At 42.8% G+C, this 20,329-nt stretch overlaps 1 protein-coding gene and 1 long non-coding RNA gene across 5 annotated transcripts in view; one reads left to right on the plus strand and one right to left on the minus strand.

The window, feature by feature from the left end:
* SPEN (spen family transcriptional repressor) overlaps positions 1-20,329 on the plus strand; it is a 67,752-nt gene that overhangs the window by 25,593 nt on the left and 21,830 nt on the right. For all 4 annotated transcript variants that reach the window (XM_071767271.1, XM_071767272.1, XM_071767273.1 and 1 more), the window contains exons 4-6: positions 17,368-17,528; positions 18,758-18,958; positions 19,788-19,939. In XM_071767271.1, coding sequence (XP_071623372.1) covers positions 17,368-17,528; positions 18,758-18,958; positions 19,788-19,939 — 514 coding nt within the window. The remainder of the gene's footprint in view (positions 1-17,367; positions 17,529-18,757; positions 18,959-19,787; positions 19,940-20,329) is intronic.
* LOC139806955 (uncharacterized) lies at positions 10,341-17,833 on the minus strand. Its single transcript, XR_011730425.1, has 3 exons — positions 17,598-17,833; positions 17,341-17,461; positions 10,341-10,523 (listed from the first exon to the last, which is right to left on the minus strand). It is a non-coding gene; the product is annotated as an uncharacterized lncRNA (long non-coding RNA).

The raw sequence follows: 20,329 nt of genomic DNA on the forward strand, positions 1-20,329 counted from the left end.
ACTCTGGAGCTTGGGAACACTCGTGGGTGTTAAACTTCTGTGCATGGCACTGTCCTTCCAGTGCTGTGAAAAAGCAGAATGGTGGCAAAGGAAAAGTTTGGCCTTGGTGCCTTGAGGTTTTTTTATAAAGGTCTGGAGTTTGTTGCATTGGATTTCAATTAAGCTTTGCTTTAAAGGTGTATTTTGAGGCCGTTGTAAGGAATTTGTAATGGGAGCTGCAAAGGAGTAATGTAGAAGGTAAGACCAAAAAGAACAGGGGGAAAATAAACCTTATTCTCTGAAGCAGGGCTTGGTTTATCCCATTCTGTGGCCTCTCTGAAGCTGCTCACTGGGCTGAGGTGAGGGAGCAGGTGGAAGTGAACACTGTCTGCCTGGGTTTGAGGAGTTTGTGTTCTGAAGTCATCTTCATGTGAAGTTGCTCATTTCCCCCTCTCCCCCATGTTGTGGAAAAGGGTCATTGGGTTCTGTTTTTTTTTTTTTTTAATTGCCTTGAAAGAGTGAAAAACACCCTTTAAAATTCTATTTTTAATTTTCTCCCACCAGAAGCCTTAATTTCTCTGTTTCGTTGATTGCACCACAAATGATACATTAGCAAACATACTTTCTGTACTGTGTCATGGAAGAAGCTGAATAAGCTTGGAAGCTGTGTGATCCCATAGGAAGCAAACCAGATTCTGTTTGTGCCCTGCCCAAACTCCTGGAAAAATATCCCTCCTTTTTTTTTTTTTTTTTTTTTTGATCATTCCTAGGCTGCTTGTCGAGGTGTTCCAATGCACTAAAAAAAACCCCACCCCTGTACATTTTAATTCAGTTTTGCAATGTCAGATGGCTTGATGAGTTTCTTACTGTTCCATGTGTTAAGTGATTATTTTTAAAGCTTTGCTGCAGTGATGTACTGAGCCACATGGCACAGAGCAGTGGGACGTTTCACTCTCAAAAGCTGGGCATGTGGTGAAGTATCTTGAGATGGGATTTAAATTTATTTACAGAATCCTGGCAGAAGTGTTGGGTTTCCTATAGGTGATGTCCAGGCTGTGGAAGTGTGAACACCCCACGTGTATCTGTGTTTAAATTTATGGAAAAGTGGCCTGAGATTTCCTTTTGGCTTCTTTTTAAATTTAAGAGTGCTTATTCAGTTGTGTGAGGATGCAGGATTTTCTGTTATGATGAACCATTTCCTATAGGTTGGAATGTAAACTAGATCTGGAATTTAAAAAGCACTTTCAGATGCAAAGTGACTTTATATTAACCAGGATGTAGGATATGCATGTGGAATCAAAGTTGATGGTAAGAAGCTGCACATATAGATGTATGAAACTAGATTTATTTTTCTTCTTGCTAATTGTGATAGCAATACTTAAATTTCTAATAGATAGAAGACAAGTGGGCAAGACTTGCTTAATGTAATTAGATTGTTTTTTTTAAATTTTAGATGGCTCTGTGATGAATTTTTTTTCTGGAGCAATGAGTTACAGTTGGAAAGGAATACATATGTGTCATTTTTTATGTGTCTTAATATTGAAATAAACTGATGAAAAATACTGCCAAGGGAATTTTAATCATGGGAAAAACAGGCTGCCCTGAAACCTCCTATGGAGGCTTCAATGTATTTTGTTTTGGTGGGGACTTCCTTAGCCTGTTTAAACAACTGAAGTGAAAGTAGAAAGCAAAAAGTGAATTTAGCTTCATTACATAATGTAAACCTTTCCCTACCATTGTCTTCATCTCCTCTTTTCTGCTCAAGTTTGTCTGCCAGCAACTGATGAATCACTGACTTAGAATGGGATGGAGGGTTTTGGAGTGGGTTGAGAGATGCCTCTGCTGGGGAGAGCTGAAAAATCAGGAAGAATGAGGTTAAATGTAGCTGTTAAGCCTTTATTTAAGAATCTGTGAAATGTCCTTTGCTGCTGTTAAATAATTCCACATAGATTTTGAACTGTAGAGATCACCTGAGGTAAGACGACAGGGTTGAGCATGCTCCTGTTTGTATGGGAAAAAGAATTAGGCTAAAAAAAAAAAAAAAATTGCAAAACTGGAAATTGTAAGAAGTAGGAAGCCTTATTTTCAATTGCCACAAAGGCAACAGTAAATCCTGTGAGAGTTAGGTAAAACACCTCATCTTTACCTTTTGTTCACACAAAGCCATGTGCTGCTTTGATGTTCTCTCTGTACAGCGATATGTGAATTAGGGAAAATTAAAGAATACGACTCAGATATTCTCAGGTTTTTGTTACCAACTGTCGAGCATTTTCACTTTGTTCTTGTGTTTCTGCTCATGTCACCCTGTGCTGCTTCTCATCTATATATAACCCAGACCATCCTCTTCAACATTTTTTTTCCCCTACCCTTGGGAGTATATCAAGTTTCTTGAAATCGAGCACAGGGAGAAAATTTTCAGATAGCTTTTGAGAGGAGGTATTTTTGTGCTGAGGAGATATTTTTGTGATAAGGAGATTAAAATAGCGAAAGCAAACCTTTATACCCTCCCCCTTCTCAAAGACGGCCTAAGAAGAGTACCTGTACGCGCACGCACACGCATGTTTACACATAAATAGATTCTTCTGTGGAAAAACAAATTAAATCCATATATACCGCCCTGGATCTAAGATCTCCTGGCAGCTGGCGAGCAAATGGAGCCTCCGTCCCCTTGGCCGGGACCCAGCGGCTGCTCCTCAGCCACCTCAGCCCGGGGGAGGCCGAGCTCTGCGCTGCTGACAGAGCGGCTGGGGGAGGGAAGGAGGGCGCCAACCCGCATTACCTCATCTGTATACTCTAGAGTAATCTATTAAAAATGTGCCTTGCATAATAGATTTTTATCTCCCTCTGAAAATCCGATGCTTTAGGTCGCCTCGTAGCCTCTGGTGGCGGCGGGAGCCCGTCCCGGCGCTGTAATGGCGGCACGGCCGGGGGGGGTCGATAGAGACCGGGGGAGCGGGGAGTTTGAAGCGAATGGCGGCTGCTTTCCTCGCTCCGTGCCCTTGTGAGGAGGGGACCGCGCAGCCCCGGGCCCGCAGCCGCCTCAGGGAGCGGGCGGGCGGGTTGTTTGTGCCGGAGAACCGGTCTGAACCGGCGGGAGCCGGACGGGCCCGCGCCGCGCCGCCCTCGGGGCGGGGCCGCCCTGGAAACCCGGCGGTTAAAAATACCTCCGCTTTCTGCGAATTTTTTTTTTTAATAAAAAACCCTCAGCCCCTTACACTGGAGCGGCTTTCGCTCTTGCGTGAAGATTTTTTTTTTTCGGTTGTTTTTCTCACACAGCGCAGGGAAGCGCCGCGGTTGTGCAGTGAAACAGCAGCGCCTGTGTAACAGCAGCTCTGAGGGAAGCAACCCGGCTTTTCGCCTCAACCTTTCGAGTTTTAGGTCCCTTTTTAGTTTTGAAACCTTTTCTTCAGTGCTCTGCACGCTCTAGAAATCCACACTGGATTTCCCGGACAGAGGAATGAGATCCAGAAATCCCTCAAAATGAGCATTTTCAGAGCCTGCTCCTCACGGCTGACCATAATGATCTGAAGCAAACCCAACACCGATGCAAAAGCCAAAAGGAGTTTCAACATTGCTGGCTCCTCTAGAGTACCCCGCCCCCCATCCATCTTTGATATCTTGATTAAAATTCTTTAAAACATGATCATCAGGTTAAATGGCTTTTTTATTTTATACATAGGCGTTTTTTACATGAGCTGCCCAAAAAAGAGTGGATGTTTCCCCCCTCCCCATCCCCTGCAGTACTCCCAGTAATTCCTGGTTCTAAATGACACAGCACTTGGCCCTCTTCCTAAATTTGCAGAAGTAGGTGTTTATCTAAATCTGGTTGGTCAGTTTTTGTTGCTGTAGCAGGGCTCTGAAACTTTGCTGCTTCTTTTTCATAGGACATTTGATTTCTTGGCCTCTACAGGCAGAGAAAGATTTTCATCTTTTTCCAAATCATTGCAAGAAGGGAGCCCTAAAAATGCATTGTGTTTGGAATGGATGCAAATGGAAAGGGATCCTCAAAAAATACCTGTGTTCCATTAAAACGATAACTAATTTGATTGTCTCAAACAATTACATTGCTTTGCATTCTTTTTATTAGACTATATGGGGGTTTTTAATACCCTAAAGTCTTCATGCAATTAGATCAAAGTCTTTGTTAGCAAATACAAGGATTTCTGGCAACTGAATCCCAGTCCTTCACGTGAACTTGCCTTATCCTGAAGCTAGGTGGTCTCTGAGGTCTCTTCCAAACCATTCTATGATTCTTTCCTCTGCTGGGGACCTGCCATGTTTGAAAAATAACATTTCAAAGTCACCTGTGGACAACCAGAGGGTGTGTTTGGGGATATGATGCTCTCTTGAGTTTTGTGTTGGGTTCTTTGTTAACCATGGGAGCTGCTAAAAATTAATTTTCTTCCTGTGGGTGTGCTGCAGCCTGGGGAAGGGCTGGTGCTGTTGGTGGGTTGGGTTTGACTTTGGGGCTGTGCGTGCCTGTATTAACAAAATGGTCACTTCTAATTGCATTTTTAAGGCTTTGATTTCCTTCCAAGTATTTTGCTTAATCATCTTGAGTAGGCTGAGGGAAGGAAAGAATTAGCTGAGGTCAGGGAAGTTGAAGCCGCCAGTGTTACTGCTCAGAACCTGGGCTTAGTCTGAGGGATCCTGCAGGCAAGAAGAAATCTGCCTCCTGCTTCTCTTCCTGCTGAACACCCAAAGAGTGAGGGGAAATCAAACCCTGAAGAAGCCAAACAAAACAGGGAAAGGGCTGTGGTGGGTGTCTCCCTTTGAGGGGATGGTCCAGATTCCCTTTGGTTTGAGAGAAATACAACCTGGATGTGAATCACTGCTGAAATAGATGAGAGGGATCATGGTCTGGAAGTGCCTGCTTGTCTCCACTGCTGATGAAGAGTCCAGACAGCTCAGATGGAGACACATACATTACAGGCACCAAAACATGGGGGAGAGGATTCCCTTCATAAAGACTTTTGGAATATTGGACAGTTTAATAATGACTAATGAATATTCATGTGGAGGGACGAATAGCAAAAGAGGAAAGGGTGTATTGAATGCTTCCTGAAGGAATACCAGTCATTATGGTGATCAAAGGAAAAATCCAGCCACTGCCTGTTTTCAGTCATACATATTTCCATTACGGCGTAGACAGCGTCTCTTCACATCTTAAAGGTTGGATTTGGAAAGACTGATTTGGTTGGGTTTGGTTTTTTCCCAAAGAGGGTGTTTGTAGCTCTGCCAGCATCTGTGGATGCAGGTGCTGTGTTACCTTTGGGAGGAGAATCCTCTCCTTAAAACCTAAGGGCTGGGAGAACAGCTCTTTTTGAGAGCTTCATTGATGAAACACAAGCCTCCAACCTCAGGTAGAACATGTGATGTGAATTAGTGGGAAATAAACCTTATTGGAGGAAAAAGAAGACTTGTCATACCTCAGTCTTTGTTGAATTCACCTGATGTGACTGAAGCACGTAGGTTTGCCCTTAACATCCAAGCATCAAACATAGTCTGTCTGCAGCACAGTCAGTGCCAAAACTACTAATGATGGCATCAAGGTTTTAAGCTTGAAAGCTTCTTAACAGATGATTAGATATCCCTCTCCAAATCGTTACGGTCAGCTGGTAATGCTGCTTGGAGGAAAAGATGCAGCATGTTTACAAGTGGAAAATCACAGGCTTGGAGAGAAGTGTAGGCTTTGCTGTTTCATTGAAAAGAAACAATTTGTATGTGCCAGGACATTTTTTGAAATCTTGAAGGGAAGCAAAAGCTGAGTTTCTGAAAGAGGAGGAGGGACCATTGTACACTGTATAGATGTCATATTAATAAAAACCTTGAAAATGTTGCATTATTATTTTTTAAGTGCCAAACATAAGAACAAAAATAGCCCTTCTAGGGTGTGTGGCATTAAGAAACAAGACCTCTCTGAATCCCTCCTTGCAAGAATCCTGTGACAAAGGTAGGGAATCTGATCTTTAGTTTCCTGATGCTTGCTGGGTTTCAGAAACAAACACCCTGTCTTCTCTCTTCTGTGGACGAGTGAAACATGGACCTTTTCAAATACTGCTCCTTGAAAAAATGGGGTTCAGTGTGCAGTTCCTTTATTTAGCTCAGTGATGTTTTTGGGTAGAAGACACAAATCTAGGATGGCAGCAAAAGGACCTTTTGGAGAGTTCTTTCTAGGAGAGGGAAGTGTTTTTCAGAGCTGTCTCCTCATTTCTTCCACAGTTGCCTTATTTTCTCCTGCTCTGAAACCTTCCTTATTTTTATACCTGGGCAAAATTGTCATCAAACTTTTTAGAAATCAGGAAAAGGATTAAGACCCATCTCCAGCAGACCCTGGCAATAAAGGCGTTCACATATTTTATTATCTTTCATCCATTTGAGAGAGCAGAAAGCTTTTCTAGTGTGATAATGTGTGAAAGAAAGGTACTGTTCTCCTCCTGAAAGTGAATTCTCAAGAATGAGCAGGGCCAGGTCCCCATGGACAAATGATGCTGGACTGATGGAGAGATGAAAAGTGCCCTACTTTAGTCTGGCTGCTACAGGTCTGACCTCCTTGTATCATCTGACACCTCCTTCGGTAAGAGGTTGCTGCAAGATCTCAAACCCTCAAATTATGTAAGATTTACAGAGTTGCTTTGAAGTTAGTCCCTCCCTTCCATGTTTGTTTACTGCCTGGTATGTCCTGCTGTCTGGATTGTGAAGGATGAATAGTCACAGAAAGGAAGCTATCGGGTTAGTACAAATTTTCTGTTCCTCTTGGCTTTCTGAAGGTGCTGGGAGCTGTGGTGAACTGAACTGTGCTGAAGACCTGGGCTGGTTGGGGCTTTGCTGGGTAAATTCTGGGGTAAATTTGCTGTTTGTTTGTTTGTTTGTTTGGAGGCAGAGGAAGGGAGGAATGGCTGGTTGTGTTTCTCCAACAAATAGATGCTATCTTAACAGTTATCTCAGAAGGAGTTTATGTTGGTTTTGCTTTTTAGCATGCAGCTCCCCTCTTAACTTTTAGACATCACGTGTTTAAAAGAAAAAAAAGGAAGATGCATAATTAATACTGGATGTGTGGCTTGCAGACTGTGCCTTGCTGTGCTGCTATGGGTTGGAGGTTTTAAAGCACTAAATCCTGGAGGGGAAGCACACAGGTGGGGCACACAGGCTTTGTGTGTGGGAATTCCTCAGAGGACTTTTTTTCTGCCCCATAATCTCCAGTACCAGCTGAGTTGCCTCCTCCTTTCCCAGCCCTGCCATGTGCTATGGAGGCCAGGGATGGAAAGGCAGTCAGTCCATCTGGGGAGCTGTAAGGATGTAAGGCATTTTCCTTTTGCATTTTCTTTTGCTTTTACTGTTTTCCCCATAAATGTCTAAGTCTTCACCCTCTCTTTACAGTATCTGCTTACTGTGATGGAATTGCCCCAGGGTTTCTTGGGGAGTCCCTGAACTTGTGACTGTGTAGAGGTTTAATCACTAAATCATAACAAATACCAGTGACTTAAATTACAATAGATTGCTTTTTCAGAACATACTATTAAGGCTCAAACACAAAAAGCACTCTGTCACACGATACTGGGTTCTTTTGGTTTTTTGTGGTGTGTTGGTTTTTTTTTTAATTTTTATTATTTTTAAGGCTGCTGTTACTCTACGTAGTTGCTTGGCAAAGTTCAAGACACATCTTTCCCACCAACATGATGGACATTCACTGAGCTGGGATGTTTTACCTGTTTCATACAAAGATTGTATTTTTTATTTTCATGACGTGTTTTCTCTCCATGTGAATTTGCACAGAAAGTTCTTCTTTTAGCTGTATTTTTATTTGCATGTGGGCAGAAAATGAAGTAATTCCCAAATATAGTCCTAGCCAAGAGATCCATCTGTTCTCTGCATTTTAAATGGCAAATTAATCCTTAGCATACAACTCATCAAATGTCTTCTCTTTCATAATGTATGCTGCCTGAGATCACAGAAATGACATTTTTTTCCCAGGCCTTCCATTTTAAGTAGTCCTTTACACAAGAATAACAGCTACCATTCTGGTTTGACAAAGTGCTTGTGTGCATCTTCCAGTTGCTGTAGTTGGCCTAAAAAAGGGTACTTTAAAAAAAAAAAAAAAAAAGGTATTTAAAAAAAAAAAACAACAAAAACCTTCCCTTCATCTCTTTTGCATTTTTAGGAGGCTGTAGAAGACAGTAACTCTGTTTGAAACCCACCCTTAACAAATATAATTCTTTCTGCTGGAGAACCAGGGTCACTGGGTCTGTTTTCGTTGAGATTTTGCTCTCTGGACAATGGTGCCCATTTTTAGAAGTACTAAACTTCCACAGCTTTAGCTGCCATAAATGGTATTTCTATATTAAGCTTTGCATGTTCCCAGTTTTACTTGGGAGGCATTGTTTATCAGCTGTGTGTCTTGGCATGCCCTGCATTGCAACTCCCAGCCCAAGAACAATTCCATTTGTTCACCAGAGCACTCACCGCTTCAAAACGGCTCCGGATCGGGAGCTGCAACAAATGGCATTTTGTGTAATGCTAAAAACCAGTGTCTGCAAGAGGGAAGCAGGGATTTCTCCTGCCTTTTGGCAAGGCAGAGCACAGGGTTAGGGGCTCTGCAGGCAGGGAGAGTGACCCTGGGGAGCAGGAGGTAAGCAGAGGCCGGGGGTGGAGTGGATGGGAGCAGATGGCAGACAAATGAGAGCTGTCAGGGATGTAGGGCATAAAACCAGTGCCAAGTTTGGTTTTTTAGAAGGCAAGGTGTGATGCTTTTCTAAAACACAAAATTAATTCCGTGGGTCTGTTTGCCGTGATCTACCAGCACTTTGTGTTAAAAAAGACCAAAATAACCTGGAAGGTGAATCAGAGCTCATACTTTTTTAGTACAAGCAAATGTATGAAACAGGATTTTCTTCTGAAAAATGTCCAGTGCTCTACATAATGTCAGTGTAGTTGAGGCTGGATGCTTTTAAAAAGGTACTAAGATGTATTTATTCACAGGAAATCATTTGACAGTGCTTTTAAGGCAAAAGAAGCTGCTTTTTAGTCTTCGAGTAAACATGTAGTAACCTATTTGGACACAGTAGTGGTTGTATTTTAAAAATGGCATTTAATTCTCCTGGCTTATAGACAGCCCTTGGACTAGGGTTGTGGTTTGGTTTTTTTTTAAAAGATGCTTAGTAGATCCCTTCAGGAAAGCTGTGCAGTTGTTGTTTAGGAAGCTGCCTTTGGATGTTGCTTTCTTGGTATTTTGAAAAGATTTGGCCTCCCGTGAGCCAGGAGATCAAGTTCCTCAGCCTGCTCCCTTGGTGATTAATTGAGTGACCTTGGGCAAAGCCCTTGGCCTCTTCTTACTTTATTTTTCCATCTGCAATGCAGGGGTGTTAAGACATCCCTACCTCCCATGAGCTTTGAACTAAAATGTGTTGGCTTTTTTTTAAAAAAAAAAAAAAATTCCTATGCTCTGAGATGACAGTTGCACGATATTAATTTAGATCCTCTGCAGACAGCTGGCAAGAGCTCTTTAACAGTATTACTCTTAATTTTGGTCAAAAGGCTGAAAACAATCTTTCTTCTGGACCAAACAAGCTGTTCTTCTGCCGTAGCCATGAACTCTGCTCTGCCCTTTTCTTCTCAACCACAGCAGTACCAGGCTGCTGGATGCTGCCAGCCCTGACCAGGCAAGTCCTGGTGGTGTCTGAAATGATTTATTTGCCTGCAGGCAGGCGTGGTTGGAGGAAGTGGGAGTCTGAGATGGCTGCAGCAGGGTTGGTTCTTGACCCAGGGTGGTGTTAAAAACCAGAGGCTCTCTGGGCTTGCCCATTCTCACACCCACCCTCTTTCTCCCCCTCTTTGCATGGGTAGAAGTTGAACTGTGGGAAAGCTTCTTCAAGGAGCTGGGTTTGTGCTTCACCCTCAAGGCCTTGATGACTTTAATCTTTTCCAGCACCAACCCTTGTCATTGTGGCTCTATTCTGAGGAAGCATTTCCTCCAGCTTCACGGAGTTTCCTTTTTGAGTGTGAGCAGTCAAATGGGAGCATCCCAAATTCCAGGAGGTGGTGGTGGGGAGGGCAGGGAACTTCCACTGCTCCCCAGTTCAACACCAAACCCATCCACCACCCAGTTAACAACCAGCACAGTGGGCAGGGGGCTTGGGCAGTGATTTCCCAGCAGTAGCAAACTGCTGTGGTTGCTGAGCTGGCTGTTTGCTACCTAAATGTGTTTGTAACCAAGACTTTTTTTTTTTTTTTTCCCCCAGATTAGTGATTTTTATTCTTGGCTGTACAAAGTTCAAGCCTGAGGACAGAGGGATGTAGGTTGAGGAGCGAGGTGGTAACACCAGCTGTGGGTTTGGTGACAGTCTCCATCAGCCAGACAGGGATTAATATAAACAGATGTATTTTTAGAGATCAGAAATGGATTGTTTCGTTGCAGGGAAGAAGGAAAAGAAGCCCACGGATGTCTTGAAACTTGCAGAGTGTGTGACTCCAGAATGGAGGTGGCTCCAGGGTCCTCTGTCCCTCTGAGCAACATCTTCATCTTTTCCTTGATTTGTGTCAGCCTGCTGTTTGTCACCAAAGTTCAAGAGTTAGACATCCTGGTAGAGTGACTAAAGGAAAATCAATTAATATGACTTGTTACAGACTTTAAAATGTGATAATAAGCTGGTCACTTGATATGGGCTATAGTAAATATTAACTGAAGGCTCTATCTTCCTGGCCAAAGACAGAAAAAAGTCCTGCAAGCAGCCGGTGTTAGTTGGCCAGCTGAGAGACAGGGAGTTGTCCTGCTTGTGTTACTTTCCCATGGCCTTTAAACATAATTTAATTTCATTTCCTTCAATTTAGGATTCCACCCCAGCAGGAGTTTTCTTAAGTCAGCTTTCTGGGTGTGGTAAGACAGAAAAAGGGTGAAGAAGGTGTTCTGATTCCACTTGTCTGCAGTATCCAAGGATCTTTGGAGCAGTCGATGTTTGGGATATTTTTTTCATTCGTTGTGTGCTTTTTGTGACTGTTTTCCACTTCCCTGCAGTAGGGTTTTCTCCTCCCCCACCTCAGTGGATGGTTTTATCATAGCTGTGTGTTACTAAATCCTTCTGAGGCCTCCTGTCTGACGTGTACAAACCAAAGTTCCTTGGGTGGCAAGTTCTCAGCAGCTTGAAAGGCTGCCAAGAATGTTGTGCGGCCACATCCTGGCGTGCTTTGCACCCCCAGCTCCCAAGGTGCTGGAGGCCAGGGTGATGGGCACGGGGTAATTAATTACACCCAGAGAATATTAGGTGTAGCTCTCTGCTCCGTCTCCACCCGTTCATGCTGAGGAGTCTGCTCAGATACTTATTTAAAATGTAAAGTTGAGTTTTGAAATGGAAGAGCAGGGTTCAAGTTCCCTGTGGTGTGGGTGTGGGCTGAGCCCCTGGATTCAGCTGCTCACCTCTAGTCTGCAAAATATGGTAACAAGTCCTTGCCTCTTGATCTCCTCATACAAACAAACTTTAAATGTTTGACTGGGTTTTCTGATACCTTTAACTTCAGGTTCTACCACTCCTTTTAACAAGGAAAAAAAAAATCTCAGTGTTTATTTCCACGGATGTGAGAAATTTGAGTTTGTTTTCTTGGGACACATGGTGTGTACCAAACAACTATCTGCTGCTGACTTGTATATTTAGGTCAGTTGTGGGATCAGCTCTGATAAAGCAATTCCTCTGCCCAGAGCTCTGGAGCTTTCATCCTGGTTATTCCTCCTTGAGTGTGGCAGAACAGCCCCCAGGATTGTTGGAATAACCTGGAGGTGTCTGAGTTTTGTGGGAATTGAGATAACTTGCTGTGGGCTTTGTAAGTTGATGTGTGCTTTCTGAGTTGCACATGTGTAGAGAATGAGGGAAAATCTGGTTAAATATCTTGTTAGGTTCATGTAGTATTTAGTAGTAGGACAGAAATAGCAGGCTGTACTAGACCTGAGCACATATTACTTCAACATGTAATTTTTCACCCAGAACAGTCAAAGTGTTTAATGGTTAAAGATCCTTTAATCTATAACTAGAGTGGAATATGATGCATCTTTTAAAGTTTTTCTTTTTTAAGCAGTCAGTGTCATCTTTTTTTGCTGGATGTTGGCAGGCAATAATAGGGGTTTTTTTCATTATTTTTTCCCAAAAAACCCACACTGGTGCATTCAGGATACTTTGACCAGTTTTCTGGTGCTGTTTTCCCAGGTCAAACCTGACAGTTTCTTTCCAAAGCCTTATTGATGATAAATAAAATATCCCAAGGATTTGTATCTTCTGGGGAGAGCACACAGCGCTGTCACCAGCTGATGTTTGCAGCTGGTGGGTTTTGCACAGAGATGACTTATGGTGACTTAACTCAGATCTGGAAAATGAGGGACAAGAAAGAAGAGTTCCTGTTGCTTCTGACTGTACTTTAACTTTGGACTTCCTGACCTGATTTGAGAATCTGCTGCTGACATCAGCCGTGAGAATAACCTGCCCTCAGCTGGGACTTGGGCTGTGTTATTGTCCCAAACAGATCTTTCTAGGAGATAATTTTTACTTAGAGATTATTTTGACAGGTATTGAATCATAGCTGATCTAGGCAGAGTTCCTGATTTCGGTTAATTTTGGCAGGAAAAAAAGATACTCTGCTGATTTCTGTGAAAGGAATCCTGGATCATTCACCAGTTCTGGTTAAACATTTTTTGAAGGTAGCTATTAAAAAAGAAAGAAATTATTTAGTACCTTTTATCCTGCTGAAATTTGGCATGTATTCTCCTGAAAAACGAAAAGGGTTTAAACCGATAGTAGGTGGCTTGGTTTTTAACTTGCTTCAGCAATCAGATTTTTTTTTCCCCCCTTGTTTTAATTTTTTTTCTTATACCCAAAATTTGGCAGCGCATCACCCGCCAGGCGTGATGCTTCTTCCTGCTTTATTTTCCACGAAGGCCGTGGTGTTTCCTGCTCACCCGAAGCAGGGCACTTCACCAGCCTCCCAGCTGACTCACCCTTTGCAAATCAATTCTCAGAAACGACAATTGTCCCACATTTTAAAATTGCAAAAGGGGGGGGTAGGGCAGATTGTGAGATCCCTTGATTCAGCGCAGCTGCCGTTGACTGAAAGCAGCGGGTATCCTGTTACATCGACAGGTTTGGAGTCTCTTTTATCTCCTTTTTCTTTTTTTTTTTCTGGGGAACAAAGAAAAGGGCTGACTTTGTATTCTTTGCTCGAGTGCTTTCATTTTTCATGCATAAATGGAGCTTCAGAGTTAGGTACTGCAAAATGGAATGACTTGAAAACGAGTTGGTTCTGGGGAAAGGGAGGGTTGGTTACGTAGGATGTGTGCACCAGGGTTTGAAATGTCATCTTTGCAGTTAAAAGGGAGAAGAGGAAAATTCTGGGTGTTTATGAAGCCAGACATATCTGGATTCTAACTGGGACTCAGCCCAGGTGGATAAAACTGAGACTGGCTTATGAATTTATTTTATCTTGATGGATAGAAAATAAAGACATGGATAAATACTGTAAGAATGCACACTTTGTACATACTTGTTTAACACTGGAGGCAATTATGGAAGGCACATTAGTGTTTTAAAAGGGCTTGTAAACTAGGCTTGTAGTAGAGTACATGTAAGAGAAGGATTTAATGGCCACCTCCTCAGTAAAGGTTTCCCATCTGGTTTTGCTGGCAGTAAAATAAAAAATCTCCACTTTACATCGCCGTGATAACAGCTGGACTGAAACTGAATTTAGGAGCTATCTGAGCTAGAAAAATCCTGCAGTCCCTCCTGATGAAATCTTCAGATTCCTAGAAGATGAGCAGGTGTCAGGAGAAGAAGGCAGCAAACCTCTGCAGAGGCAGCTGAAGCTCTGAGCCCGGGGATGTTTCAAAAAGCCAATTCCCAGCTCAGGCTCCCTCTCTGTGCAAGGCATGTGTTGTGACAGCTCAGATTCCTTTTTCTGCATGCTGGCATTCTGCTCTGCTGAGTTTACATGGATGTTGAAGAGCAGGTTTCCCATGTTGGGAAAAGGCCAAGTGCTAGAGCAAACTCTGCTTCTGGAAAAATTCATCCTGGTTTTAATATTTTTAAGTGGAAGCACAAAATGAATTTAAAAAGCCATTTTCTTGATGCCATTTTTGGCCTACCCCAAGACCTACTGATTACCTGAAATACTTTGAAGAAGCAGGGTATCAGAGCTGTTGTTTTAACTTAGCTGCTGTATTCCCAGGTTAAAATTTCCCTAGTTTGTTTTTCTAAAAATCTTTCTGAACCGATTTTTGTTACAATTTTTAGTAACTTATTTTCTGCAAATTGGCAAAGGACAGTTGTTTTCAGAATCACTCACAGAGAGAAGACCCCATATTCTCATTTTCATATTCTGGGAACTTATCCTCATGCAGCTTACATGCTTTACTTTTGTATATTTTTAAAGCTGGGGTGGTTGAAAAGGAGGTCTGTTTTTCTGCTTGAGACTACATATAATTCACTGTCAGATGCTTTATTTTGATTCTGCTATGTGCTGTAACAGGATGACACAGCAACTATAATTAACTCTTCCATCATTCTCCTATTCACAGAACATAAAACCTTTGACTTACTTTTGAATGATTATATCCACATTTCTTCATCTGGAAAAGTGATGAGGCTTTCCCTAAAGAAAGGGGAATTGTTCTTGCTGCCATTTTTTTTTTTTTTTTCCTTTCATAAAAGAGAGGAAACACTGAATTTTTTTTCTGAAATGTCTCAAAGTCTTGATTTGCTTAAGGACACATATCCCTAAAACTCCCTGGGGAAGTGGAAATTACCAGCGTGATCCTTATTTCCCAAAGTTGGGTGGAATTCAAACTCTTCTTGTAGAGTTTATCACCCTGGTAGACTGCTGTTTCATCACTTTGGATATGGTATGATGTTACCAGAGATTATATTTTTTTTCCCAGTGGAATGCTGTGTTTTTAACAGTATGTTCCATATTTTAAACATCCTCATTAAGAAACCCCAAAACTAAACTAAAAATAGCCCGCTCCCATTTTAAAGCACTGCTTAAGTAGAAATTAAATTCTGCCTCTTACACAGAAGATACAATCTTAGTAAAGTAGAATATTTAAAATGCTTTAGAAAGGATGTAGTTAATTGGAATACTGAGCACAGAGACGTGAGAAGGGAGAATAAAAATGTGGATGGGGCAGAGGCTTTCTGCAGCCCTAAAATCTTATTTTAGCTTTCCCCAGGGGAACAGCAACCACACAGCCCTGCTCTCAGCTTGGGAATCATTTTCAGATTCTCTCCACACACATTCTCTGATTATATTTATGTATTAAAAGAAGCTCCTCCACTCTTTGGTGATTTGGTTCATAGTAATGGGAGTTTGCTGATGTGTTACCCTAAAGGTCTGTTCACATGGGGCCAGGGTTGTCCTCCTTTTCCCAAAATACTGTAGAGAAGTTCAATTTAATGAGGGCTTGAGGTGATCCAGAGTTAGCAGAAGGGTGGGAGGCAGAGGAAATGGGATCCATGGGCAAAAGCTGAAGAGTGAATTGCATCGTGCTTCACTTTGAGCAACGAAGGAATTTGTTCATGAAGAGGGCCAGAAAGCAGGTGAGGCAAAAATAAAAGGCAGTTTACAAATTTAGAAGAAAAAGGAGACTGTGAGTGGGTGTCTGGGTGGTAGGAAACACAAGGGCTACAGATTGGAAGAGGAAATATTATTATTATATTGGAAATACCAGGTTGGGTGGTGCATGATGGGCTCCTCTGGCCTATCCTTGTTTTCTCTCCCAAAGCATCCCTGAGTTTCCTCCTCTGGGGATGGAGGAGTAGGAGGGGAGGGTGTGTGGGACAAGCACCAGGGTCTGAAGTAGCTCAGTGTCACCTGGAGAGTTGTAATGAGAGGGAGAGCTTCTCATGTTTATTATTTCTTCTGCATTTTTGCCTGTTTTGTTTTGGTGTGGTGTGTTTTTATATCCTTCTTGGATTGTTTGTAAGCATTTTGGGACAGAGATTGCCCTCTCTTGTGCCTCCAAGTAGAATGGGGACAGAGCCCAGGGGTTTTTAGTGATGTGCTACAACTCTTGTTACACCAAGATTTTCAGAAAATTTTGGGGAAGGGTTTAAGAAAAATTACTCTGTCACTGCCTCACTGGCATTGCATAAACTGCACACACACAAAAGAAAAGTGAAGTAGAAGAGGTCACAAAATCAAATTGCAAAAAGGAGCCTGAAATGGTTTCCTTGATGGGGAAAAAAAAACCCCAAACCTGGAAAAAATTAAATGCTGTAATGTAAAGAGGGAATGTAAGAAGCCCATGAAATAATTTAAGCAAAAGATAAACTTGCTTATCAATTTTCTGATGCCATGTGGAAAGGAACATCAAAATTCAATTGAAAGCAAATGTAAAACTGATGGGGTTATTTTTGTACGTGGCAGATCTCCTCCCTTCAGCCTCCCGGGTTAAAATTCCAGCAGAATTTTTTAGCAGGCTGTTCGTGTAATGGAGAACGAGAGTCTCCAGGGTTATGTCAGACAAAATTATTTTTAGAGATGTTATAAACCCTCATGCCTCGGGGAAGAAATCAGCCACTGCAGAAGATGACGTGTCCCCACTGGGCAAGCTTTAATATCATTATTCTCTGGATTTCTTACTCTCCTGCGAAGCTCTAACGATCGGCGCCAGCAAGAGTCGGTGGACTCGAGTGACTCTCTGTATGATCTAATATGCAAATCCCCTTCTGTGGTAATTGTTTGTAAAGGATGTTCCTGGCTCTGGATTCTTTATACCCTGAAGTTGGGTGTTGAGGCTGAGCCTGCCAATGGCCTTTGCTGCTTCAAGCACCTCCGATCTGCCCAGGTTGTTCTCAAGCAGTTGACCAAAAAAACCCTTTCCATTATTTGCTTGCATATCATCAGAGGGACAGAGATTTTTTTTAAAAGTTTGCAACAGGCACTAAGGAGAACTCCAGGGTCAGCTCAGATTGACAGCAGCACCTGAGAGCACAGTAGGATTTCTTTTTGGTACATGAGAGATCTGGGAAGGATTTTTAGGCTCCTGTGTACCCTCTCTGTGTTTCTCCGGTCTTCCCACACAGCTCCTAAGCTGATACAACATTGTATTACACTTAATTAAATCTCCAACGTTGTCCCAGCATGTAACAGGATCTGTCTGACATTTTACCCAGATTCTGTTGCCTTGCCTGGCTCCTCTGAGGGTTTTTTTGAGAATATTTGTAGAATGACCCTAAATTCCTGCCCATACCTGGGCTGTTTTACAGCAGCTGGATTTCCCGTGGCAGGCGAGGCAGAGAGGAAGGTCTGCAGAGGAGCAAAACCTCTCATTTTCCTTTGGAATTAAAATCCCTGTGTCCTGTGGTTGCTTTGCCATCTCCATGCACTCACCTGTCCTCCCCTTGGTGCTGTTTGCAGCAGTGACTCCAGCAGCAGCTCCAGTGATGAGTCCCCAGCACGCTCGGTTCAGTCGACGGCCGTCCCAGCGCCCGCCTCCCAGCTGCTGCCATCCCTGGAGAAAGATGAACCCCGGAAAAGTTTTGGGATCAAGGTTCAAAATCTTCCAGTGCGCTCAACAGGTAAATTCACTTGGGAAAGTGAAATAGGGGGCAAAAAAAAGAAAAGCAGGCAAGGGACTGGTTAAATACCTTCATCTTCTCTTTGGTACGGCAGCTGTGTGCTGCCTCGAAGGATGGGATTCTCTCTCTTCTTCTGCCTCAGTTCTTGGGTGATGATGGGAAAATTGCACAATTAGTGACCATCTGTCAGGAATTCTGCAGGTTCCCAGCTCAAATCCCTGGGGTGAAACACTCAGAGCTACTGGAGTTGGTGCTTTAGTGGTTAAGGTGGTGCAGGACTGAAGGTTGGACTCAGTGACCTTGAAGGTCCTTTCCAACCACGATGTTGATTCTTTGCAACAGTCACATGGATTTCCCATGGGAAAAGCCTGAAGCACCTCCAACCTGTCACTTAAAACTTGGACCATTTATTCTTGCCATGCCTCAGTTTCTTTTTTGTGTGATACGAAAACCTCAGGGGTTGCTGATGCAATGTTGAGTGCTGTAAAACACCCGTGAGCTGGTTTAGGAGCACTGAACATTGCCTGGAAAAGAATGCAGGGAACCACTCACTGAGGAGTGCAGATGGGCCCTCTGTTCCCTGTGCTGATTGTGGGAGAGATCCCACAGAAAAAAGGAGCATGGGATCATTTGGAAAACACTTGTCACATAATTCATGGATACAGAGACACTGACTGAATTAAAATAATATATAGTCAGTGTGACTATTCTTTCTACAGATTTTATTTTTATACTGTTTCTTGAAGTGATGTGACACAGAGGTGAATAACCCACAGATCCCAGGCAGCTTGTCTGGTTGTGAGTCAGATTTTGCAAAATCTGCTGAATCTGCCTACTTCTCTCTCTGAACTGACTGTACTCAGTGCTGTGTAACATCAATCTCCATTCCAGGTGCCTCATCCCACCTTTGGAAGACTGCTCTGTGCAGTATCCATGTGGGAATATTAATGAAGTAACTATTAATTTCTTCTTCATCTTGAATTTGATGTTTCTTAGAAGTAATAGCTGTACACTGACTGCTTTAGTAGTGTCTAGCTTCTTTGGTTTAAAAATCAAGGCAAAGAGAATGATCAGCCAGAAGCTTTTGACACTGGCAAAATTAACACCACAATTAGAGGTGAGGTCACATTTCAGAAGGGAGATCAGATTTCTTCATGGCTTTTATGGTGCTAAAGCTTGGTTGGTAAAATGCATGTTTTTCTAATACTAGTGTTTATTTCTTGGTTTAGACACAAGCCTTAAGGATGGACTTTTCCACGAATTCAAGAAGTATGGGAAGGTGACATCAGTGCAGATCCATGGGGCTTCTGAGGAACGGTATGGATTGGTGTTCTTCCGACAGCAGGAGGACCAGGAAAAAGCACTAAATGCCTCCAAAGGAAAGCTTTTCTTTGGCATGCAGATTGAAGTCACAGCCTGGATAGGACCAGGTAAGGCCCATGTCCTTCTTGCCACTCTGACCACTCTGGGTGTATTCATGGGCTGTTGTAAAGAGGCACAAGGGTAGGAAATGTTGGAACTGCCTTTCTGGAGAAGTATAATCTAAAGAAACTGGGAAATGTACCAGAATAAATTCCAGAGTAAGAAATGTGGGTGCTCTAGGTCAAACAGGGAGAGAGTTCCAATCTGAAGCCTCAGAGAAGGAAATCTGTCCTCTCAAGCACAGTCTGCTGGTTGCTGGAAGAAACAATTTCATCTTCCATTTCTCAGTGGAGCAGAAGCCAGTGGGTGGTGTAAGCATAGCACTGGGTCCTCACAGGCTCTTTTCTGCTTTTAATTAAAACAGTTAATGATGGCTGCATTTTTGAGGCTGAGACAGCATAGCCCCACATGAGCAACCACTGAAAATTACATCATTGAACATGTGGCTGTCAGTCTGCACTTTGGCTGCTTGTTTAAATATTTCTGCAAACAAACCACTTCCATGTTGTTGTTCCCCAAATAGAGTGCAGCCTGATTTCAATTAATGGTGGGCCCTAATATTTGCTAAAACAAAAAATTTCAGCAGCTGGAGCGTGCAGCAGCTTTTACACCTGAGGGATGCTCAACTTTGCTCAGCAATTGCCTGCTGGCATCATGCACATAAATAAATATTCACAAAGTGTAGTACTGCCTGGTTTTGTCAGAGATATTGGTTACTCTTGTTCAGATCCTATCTGCTCCTCAGGAAGTAAATTCAACAGAAAAAAAAGGTGAGCAGAACCCACATGAAAACCCCTTCTTTGCATTACAAGTTTCTTTGCTCTCTTTTGCTTGTAGAAACAGAAAGTGAGAATGAATTTCGTCCTTTGGATGAAAGGATAGATGAGTTTCACCCCAAAGCAACAAGAACTCTCTTCATTGGCAACCTGGAAAAAACAACCACCTACCATGACCTTCGCAACATCTTCCAGCGCTTTGGGGGAATAGTGGTAAGGGGATTCTCTGTGCTCTCTGGCTGCTTGTGCTCTACAGGGCTATCAAATGCTACAAGCAGCAATAAATCCTAGTGCCACAAAGATGATCCAGGGGATCTCTGGGGGAGCTGGGAGTGTTCAGCCTGGAGAAGACTCCGGGGGGACCTTGGAGCTGGAAGCTGGAGAGGGACTTTCCATAAGTTCTTCAGCAGGAGGGTGCTGAGACTCTGACACAGATTGCCCAGAGAAGCTGTGGCTGCCCCCTCCCTGGAGGTGTTCAAGCCCAGGTTGGAAGAGGCTTGGAGCAACCTATGTTCTATGATTCTATGATAGTACTGACAACAAATAATTCAGTCTTTTTATAATCGTCTGAGTCAGTCATCTTGCTGGATTATACCTGAAAAC

The sequence above is a fragment of the Heliangelus exortis genome, chromosome 23 (genome assembly GCF_036169615.1).
Source record: "Heliangelus exortis chromosome 23, bHelExo1.hap1, whole genome shotgun sequence".
NCBI classification, from domain to species: Eukaryota; Metazoa; Chordata; class Aves; order Apodiformes; family Trochilidae; genus Heliangelus; species Heliangelus exortis.